The sequence below is a fragment of the Triticum aestivum genome, chromosome 1D (genome assembly GCF_018294505.1).
Source record: "Triticum aestivum cultivar Chinese Spring chromosome 1D, IWGSC CS RefSeq v2.1, whole genome shotgun sequence".
In the NCBI taxonomy this organism is placed as follows: Eukaryota; Viridiplantae; Streptophyta; class Magnoliopsida; order Poales; family Poaceae; genus Triticum; species Triticum aestivum.
In genome coordinates, this window is record NC_057796.1 from 43,129,524 (window position 1) to 43,138,049 (window position 8,526).

An 8,526-nucleotide genomic window follows, 5' to 3' on the forward strand; every position below is an offset into this window, starting at 1 on the left:
GATCCTCCCGACGCCGCCCAGGAGCGAGATGCTGCCGCTGTTGCCAACGCCGCAGGGTGTCGTCCTCACCATGCTGGTGTCCGCCATGGCAGGCCGCGCCGACTTCGTCGACAGGTGGGACTGGAACAAGAAGGGCAAGAAGCCATGCAGCTCCATCTGCTCCTCCTCCTCGTCGTCGTCGGAGGGCAGCGGGAGCACCGGTCATGCCGACTCCGTCGAGAGGTGGGACTGGAACAAGAAGTGCAAAAAGGCATGCGGCTCCATCTGCTCCTCGTCGTCGTCGTCGTCATCGGAGGGCAGCGAGAGCACCGGCCGTGCCGACTTCGTCGACAGGTGGGACTCGGACAAGAAATACAACAAGCCCCGCTCCACCATGTCGTTGTCATACAGCGCTGGCAGCCCCGGACGCGCCGACTCCGTCGACCGCTGGGACAGCAAGAAGAAACTCGCGACCACGTGCAGCCCGTCCCCGCCCACAGGTCATCGCGGCCGCCATGACGGCAACAACAAGCGCCTGCCCAGCCCTAGCGGCGCGTCCTCGGCGGAGCGCTGCGACTTGCACAAGAAGCCCCGCCCGGAGGAGACGGAGAAGCTGCCTCGGAGTATGAAGACGCCGGCGCTAGCCACGACACCGCAGAAGGCCATGTTCGCTGGGCCCAACTTTCACGTCTCGCCGGATCCGAGCATGCTCCCCATGCCGCCCTTCTTTCTGCTGGCACGTTCGCGTGCGCTCTGTACAAGTCATTAAGTCCATTACAGCGATCTAGTTCCTTTCCTTTGTGATGAGGAGTAGTGCTGTAGTAGGATGTGGAATTCAATCCCATAACTTCTTGTAATGCCTTTTATTTCATTTCATTCATCTCGTGGTGAAATATATAGGAAGGATGTTTTAATTTTCATGAATCTGTTCAGGGTCATTTTTCTGCAGCTTAATTTCATCAACTTTTATAATGTATACTGTAGCGTACGTTCAACTTGAAGTGCACCAGCTCAGTACAGTTTGCATGGATATATAGCAGAAGAGTAGGTTTCGGATTCCAGCTTTCTTCTGAAGGCTCGAAACATTACATCCATTATTTTGTTCGTAAATTTTGCTGTGTTTCAAACTTCTGTAGTAGAACCACATTATCTTACTATCATGTGATTATACAATCAGAATTAGTAAGCAAGGCAGTGCTTGTTCATGCGTTATTAGCTCATTACACATGGAGTTGCCAATTAATTCAGGAGTTAAATACACCGTGAGTGCCTAAACTTGTCCTATGCGGTCAGTTTAGTGCCTAAACTTGCAAAATACACAAAAGTGGTGCCGCAACTTGTCCCGTGGTTTAAATACAGTGCCTCCAGACGTATTCCGCGGTATGCACCGCCCGCGTGGCACGCCAGCGTGTCACCGGCCCACATGTCAGTGGCTCGGGGCGACGGAAGGGCTGGGTGAGGCGCACAGCCTGGTTTTTAAGCAGAAAACCTCCTGGGCTTTAATTAATTCTCTCAAAAAAGCCCTCGATCTGTATAAAACTCGATCCCCAAATCCCCCCGATTCACAAAACAAAAACCAAATCCCTAAACGTAGGTAGGCGACGGCGACAGTGGAATTCTTTGGTTGCTAACCGGCGACGAGCAGTTGAATGAGAGTAGGGGGCCAGGGCGCGGCGGGAGTACTCGCGCAGCGGTGTGAACTCTTTCTCTGCTCCCCCTTCTCCTCTGCTGCTAGGCGAGATGGGTGGCGCCGGCGTTCCAAAGCGCGACGACGAGGAATGGAAGCAGACGGCGGTGTACAACTGGGGATCAAAGAGAAGCGCTCAGGTGATGGTTCCCCATTCTTGTGAATCATGTATGCATGTGTGTTGTGTTATTTGCTTAGAAAGATTTGATTTTTAGGATGAGGAGATGCCGGGATTGGACTTGAGAAGGAGGCTGAGAAGCATGCTGATAAAGAGAAGCACAAGATGGAGAAGAAGGTCATTGCTAGGATCAACAAGGAGCAAATTATATGCAGAGATAGGATGCTACTGTTTGTAATCAGTATGTGTGCTAGCTTGTGTGTCATCCTGTTTGAAGTAGCAGGAAAGTAGTAGAAGTGGGATGATGTTTGCAGTACGAGGAAATGAGTTTGTATTATGAACATGATCTATGTGTAAATGGCAAATGATATGTTTGTGCGTTTATTTGGAATTTGGCTTATAACAATCACATTTTCAGTTGCATTTTAATGTTTGAACTCATAAAAAATTGCTGCTTCAGTTGCAAACTAACATACATTGACTGACTGAAGCAGCAGCAAACTAACTGAAGTAATCTAACATACATCGGCTCGTTGTGTCTGGCAACGATGGCGCGCAGGTTGGCCGCCCTGCGCTTGGCTTGTGCAATGGACAGAGAAGCCGCGAGGATGGCCTGGTTCAGCTACCACTGTGCTGCTCGTCGTGCCTCCTCTGACTGCGCCACGGCAAGCACAAATTTGTTACAGAAACAAATGAGCATATAAATTTAGCTACAGTTATTATGAAAATATGCCCATGCATTGCATACTGAACTGGCATTACATAACCATTTGAAGTAGCATTTGACAAACCAAATCCTTTGCCAAACTAGCATCTGAACCATACCAAAATATCATTTGAAACCAATTTTTGTCTCTGAACTCCAACAAAAGGAGCAGTTCATTTATGAACTTAACTAAGATGCTTGACAAGTTCATTCATGAACTAAAACACACATGACTTAAACTAAAGTGAAAGAAAATCATGAAGATCATTAGGCCAGCCATCCTCGTAGAGAACATTTGGTGCATTCTGGCTAACAAGAACTTCCTCCTCTGCTTGCATGAATTGTGGCGCTTGATGTGCACTCCCTCCATCATTTACAAACAACAGATTGTAGAAGCCAGGGGCAGCAGCTCTAGCTCCTCTTGGAGCATTTGTTCCTCCAGTGCCAGAATCTGTTCCTCCTGTGGTAGAATGAGTTTCACCCCTTCCAACATTTCTCCCTCCTCTTGCAGCATTTGTTCCTCCTCTTCTAGCACTCCTCCCTCCTATTGGAGCTGTAGCTCCTCCTCTTCCAGCACTCCTCCCTCCTCTTGGAGCTCTAGTCCCTCCTCTAGCCTGCCTTTTCCTGGCACTAGATTCTGCTGCTGCATCTGCATTTCTTCTGACCATGCCACTTGCCATTGCTGTTGTCACTCTTGCTACTGGGATTGAGTCTCTTGCATTTGCAATGAAGGTAGATTCTGGAAGTGGACCAAAGTCTCTAACTGTTGGGTATGTGAACTTCTCCTGGCACATGCATTTTATGTGAGAACATTGCAAGAAATTAGGTGGCAATAAATAAATATGTGGAATTTGATAAGTTACCTTTTCCTGCATCTTGTACACCATACAATCTGGCCTTTGTGTTGGGTCCAATTGAGGAATTACTCTGTGTGGCATAATGTTCTGCAGCAATCACAGTAAGGTCAAAAAAATTAGGTACAAAGGGAAATAAGTACAAGAGAAAATGAACTTACAGCAGTGATGCTTTGATCAGCATAATCTTCTTCCTCCTCTGCCTCCTCTGCCGGTACTGGTCTTGGTTTTTCATTTAGGTGATTGTGGTGTCCCTTCTTGTTATGGGCAGCAGCTCCACATATAGAATAGTGCATTGTAACACCATGTTTGGAAATTTTCTTCAGTCCATTCTTATCTTGTTTCTCTTCTGGCTCTTTCTTTCTATTTTTCTTTGGCCTACCCATGACTTTTGTGTATATAGGTGGGAAGACAGGGATACCATGCATCTTTTCCCACTTCTTCATGTCACTTATAGGCATCAGGTTCCATCCATTGCAATCCTTGTAGTTTTCCACTGTATAGCACTCATGAACCATGCTCTTTGGTTCAATCCTCTCGTGCCTGAAACATGCAATAGCATGATGGCAAGGTATGGCAGATAGCTCCCATCTCTTACACTCAGAGCTATTCATGTTGAGATCCACAACATATGTGTTGTTCAGAGACATAACCTGAAATACACCTTTGCCATATTCTTTTACCCTGCAGTTCTTTGCCCACTCAACATATTTGTCTAATTTCTTCTGAATTTTGGGGCATAGTCTACCAGTCCACTTCTCAGCTTCTCTCTGCTTCCCAACTATCCTGTTAGCTAGCTTGTGGAAAATATAGTCCAACATGGACTTTATTGGCAGCTCTCTTCCATTCAGAATATAACTGCGAATCAATATAATTGGATCAATGATTATGTAGGCAGAATAAAAGGAGGATTATAAAAAATGAATGCATCTACAAAAGAGGATTTTGGATCAAACCTGTAGAAAACTTCACTCATGTTGTTTAGAAGGATATCACATTTGCGGAAAGGGGAAAAAATGCTTTGATCCATGTTTTAGGTGCCAACTTCTCCACCCACTTGTATGCAGCAAGGCTGTGTTCCTTCATCTGCTCCATGTTCTTACTATAAGCAATTTCATGTGTGGATCTTGCTATTGCCCATAGATCATTCTTGAGTTGGTCTCCCTTGTGTATTTTATGAAAGTTCTGGTAGATTTTCCTAACACAGTGTCTGTGTTCAGCATAAGGGAAAACTTTTTGCACTGCTGCTATTAAACCCTAAAAAAGAAATGTCATTTGGTGAGTAAGTATTGTAAGCAGATGATTACCATGCAATAAATTAAAGAGGTAGCAAGTGCTAACCTTTTGCTTGTCGCTCATTATTGTATATGGAGAAGAGTTGCTTATATTCAAGTCATCCTTTAAAGTGGCTAAGAACCACTCCCAACTATATGTTGACTCAACTTCACATAGCCCAAATGCTATGGGGAAAATACAATCATTGGGATCAACACCAACTGATGTAAGTAAGTTCCCTTTGTATCTAGTTTTTATGTGGCACCCATCGAGAAAAATTATTGGTCTGCAAGCCTTAAGGTACCCTCTCTTACATGCATCATATGACCAGTACAGTGTTGAGAAGTGGTCTTTTGTTTCTTTAGTTTTATCATCAAAAACCTCCGTAGTGCACAAGAAGAACTTGCTTCCTGGGTTAGTCCTCCTAAGCTCTTGGCCATAGTCCCACAACATATTGTATTGGTCATCATCTTCACCTCTAATTTGTTTAACTGCTGCTCTTCTTGCTCTTCCCAGCTTACTTCTCTTTGCTACCATGTTGAATTCCTGCTCCACTTTATCTGAAAACTTTCTCAAAGGCATCTTCTCATTGTCTCTGAATTCTTCTCTGAATTGTGCAGTCAGGAATGGTGCAGTCAAAGCTTTTAGATCCCAAGCCTTGGTGCATGTGTGATTGTCAAGGTATTTCTTTATCTGAATGCTAGTACTCCTGTTATCTTTGCCTGCCTTCAAGTACCAAGTACATCCAGGCTTGCATACTGCCTCAAATTTGGTGGCCGTATTCCTTATCTTCTTAACCTTTACTCTGTTTCTTACACTATATGCAACCACAGCAAGCCTTAGCTCTTTCATATCAGCAAAAAGCATGCCAACTCTAAAAGTTGGTGCTTTAAGGTCAGTGGACGGATTGAATGTGCTGAATTTGTATCTAAGCTTGTCTCCTTCTTCTTTTGATAGGTTTAGATGACTGTCATCTAGGGCATCTTCAGGAAGTTCTCCTTCAAAGTCAGGCACAATCTCCTTCTGTCTATGGTCATCAACATCTTTGTCTACATAGCTCTCAAACAGATCATCATCACCTTGTGCTACTTCGCAATCACTCTCATAGAAATCCTCATCAGTTTCAACTTCTACATCTACATGTTCTTCACTACTGTCACCTGCATCTTCAGCACCACTATCATCACTGTCACAATTGCCATCTTCTTCCTCAAATTCTCGATCTGGAACCCTAGAGCTACAACCCTCACCAAATGACATGAATCTCTTTGCTTTCTTGTAGTTACATCTCATCTCTGTTGCAATTTCTGGTTTCTCAAAGTTGTCCACATTTTCTTTTCCCTTTGTTGACTTAACTGGAGTAATAACCCTTGGCAGCTCAAGCATCCCCTCTACCAACACATCATCAGCAGTTAGTGACTCCAGGGTGTCACCATGGTCTATAAGCAAGACCAAGTTCTTGTGATCTACTGTTGCAGCAATCATAAGGACAATGTCTGCATCACATGCAATCAACTGAAGGCCATCACACAAAGACTTTCCAGGTTTGCTCCAATACACATCTATCTTGGACATTGCTCTGTCATAGCCCAATTGGAGAAGAAAATCATCAATCCATAGAACTGACCAAGTATCACTGTCGCAGCTATCAAACCAGTCCACTTCATGATCCATGTAGGTCATGTTGCTATCACTTCCACAAAAAAACCTTTGTGATGTATCTCAACTGAAAACAGTCCATCAAATTGCCCTGCATTATGAAATAGCACATACTTTAGTTAAATGCATTGCACGCATTCAGAAAAATTCAATTAAATGTACTGCAAACATTCAGGCATATTCAGTTGACATAATGCGCATAACTTCAGTTAAATGCACTGCACACATTCAGACAAATTCAGTTAAATGTACAGCACACATTCAGTTAACAGAGTCTGCACAAATTTAGGTAAATGTACTGCACAAATTCAGTTAACAGAGTCGACACATTCAGAGTCCGCGCACATTCAGTAAACTCCATTCACATTTAGTACATGAATCACACTACAGCTTCAGTACTAATCTGAATCAATCTAACTAGAGGAATCATAGCACTTCTATACCCTGTTTCGATGGCCACATAACCAACACCATCACCTTTCAAAGAAAAAGTACGCTGACTGATAACCCCCAAATAAAACCTAGCCCTATTTTCACGTGAAAAGGGCCCAATGCCGTCCACAACAATCTGCATCTTGTAAATAACACGGATAAGATGAACACCAACCACGAGAAATCGAAGCCCATTACAGTGGTTAACCCTACCCCTTGATTACGTCGTACATGCGCGAGAAAATCGAGAAGGAGGAACAGAGCGACGATGCTACTAACCATAGGAAGGAACTGCCTCGCCTGGACGTCGACGACGCGGGCCATCCATCGCCTCCGTCGCCGGCCGCCGTGCCGTGCCGCACCACCTCCGCCACCGCCTTGGACTGATCGAGACCGAGGGTGAGGAAAGGAGAGGGATACGTAACGGTGGGGACTGTGAGCGAAGGGGCACGGGATTAAGGGTACCAAATAGAAAAACTGAACACGGTCCCTGTTTCTGCTTAAAAACCAGGCTGTGCGTCTCACCCAGCCCCTCCATTGCCCAGAGCCACTGACATGTGGGCCGGTGACACGCTGGCGTGCCATGCGGCGGGTGCATACCATAGAATACGTCTGGAGGCACTGTATTTGAACCACGGGACAAGTTGCGGCACCACTTTTGTGTATTTTGCAAGTTTAGGCGCGAAGAGTACGCAGACGGCGCCAGCCGACGAAAAAGAGATCGCTAGAGCCCGGAGGTGGACGCCCTGCTCTGCTCGTCAATATCACGCAAGTCCTAATACTCTGCTCCTCTCACGCCATCTTTCACATGAATAAAAACACTACAACTGATCGAACTTTCACCATCAGGTTGCTTTGGAACTCGATCAAGTTTCCGTTTTTCTCATGGAAGAATCAGCTTGTTGAACTTGATCAAACATCTTTTCTCTCATGGAGGAAGCAACCGAGATGGAAGAACATGCCAACACAGCCCACCAGGATTCCGATTCCAATAGGTAATATCTGCACATATATAAGTCTGCACATATTCAGATTTACATAATTTCTCAATAGTTCAGTGATAGTTCTATTACATAATTTCTGCACATATACAAGTCTGCATATATTCAGATTTACATCATTTCTCAATAGTTTAAGTGTTACTATTACATAATTTCTGCACATATGCAAGTCTGGACATATTCAGATTTACCAAGTTTCTCGATAGTTCAGTGATACTTCTACAATCCCCTTACTCGTGGTGTTTTTACTTTGCAGAGTTGTATTGCCTAGTTTGTTACCTTATGTTGGCATGGAATTTAGAAGCTCAGATGAGGCTTGGTCATATTGGCTTAGCTACGGTGGGCAGAAAGGCTTTGAGGTTAGGAAAAGGTATACTAACAAAAGTTCAGCTGAAGGCAAGGTTACATCATGTAAATTTGTTTGTGCAAATGAGGGTCAGTGAGCACAAGACAAAAGGGATCATTTGACAAAGTGCCCTCGAGCTGAAACTAGAACCAATTGTGAAGTGCACATGAAGCTTAAAATGGACCGGAAGAAGGGAAATCTCAAAGTGTCGGAGCTGGTTTTGGAACACAACCACACACTACACCTAGCAGAAACCTTACACTTAATGGTGTCACAAAGAAAAATTTCAGAGTTACAAGCTTTTGAAATTGCAACAGCAGATGATGCGGGAATTGGGCCAGAAGCCGCACATGAGTTGGCTAGTCGCCAAGTTGGTGGACCCCTCAATCTTAGTTATACCCTCCGTGATCACAAGAACCATTTGCGAACCAAGCGCCAACGAGAAATGGCATATGGCCAAGCGGGTAGC

The 8,526-nt window shown here is 44.7% G+C and overlaps 2 protein-coding genes and 1 long non-coding RNA gene across 4 annotated transcripts; 1 reads left to right on the plus strand and 2 right to left on the minus strand.

The window, feature by feature from the left end:
* Window positions 1–1,562: 1,562 nt before the first annotated feature.
* Window positions 1,563–2,175, plus strand: LOC123164544 (uncharacterized). Its single transcript, XR_006482503.1, has 2 exons — window positions 1,563–1,806; window positions 1,882–2,175. It is a non-coding gene; the product is annotated as an uncharacterized lncRNA (long non-coding RNA).
* Window positions 2,176–2,599: 424 nt separating this feature from the next.
* Window positions 2,600–4,165, minus strand: LOC123164556 (uncharacterized). 2 transcript variants are annotated; one of them, XM_044582094.1, is made up of 3 exons: window positions 3,506–4,165; window positions 3,354–3,434; window positions 2,600–3,275 (listed from the first exon to the last, which is right to left on the minus strand). In XM_044582094.1, the coding sequence occupies exons 1-3, from the start codon at window positions 4,163–4,165 to the stop codon at window positions 2,730–2,732; spliced, it is 1,287 nt and encodes a 428-aa protein (XP_044438029.1). In that variant the 3' UTR covers window positions 2,600–2,729. The 2 variants fall into 2 exon arrangements, with proteins under 2 accessions (XP_044438029.1, XP_044438022.1); XM_044582087.1 differs by having other exon boundaries at window positions 2,600–3,434.
* Window positions 3,992–7,124, minus strand: LOC123164550 (uncharacterized). The gene is made up of 4 exons (XM_044582074.1): window positions 6,990–7,124; window positions 4,686–6,369; window positions 4,301–4,601; window positions 3,992–4,202 (listed from the first exon to the last, which is right to left on the minus strand). The coding sequence occupies exons 2-3, from the start codon at window positions 6,300–6,302 to the stop codon at window positions 4,326–4,328; spliced, it is 1,893 nt and encodes a 630-aa protein (XP_044438009.1). The 5' UTR covers window positions 6,303–6,369; window positions 6,990–7,124; the 3' UTR covers window positions 3,992–4,202; window positions 4,301–4,325.
* Between the last annotated feature and the right edge of the window lie 1,402 nt (window positions 7,125–8,526).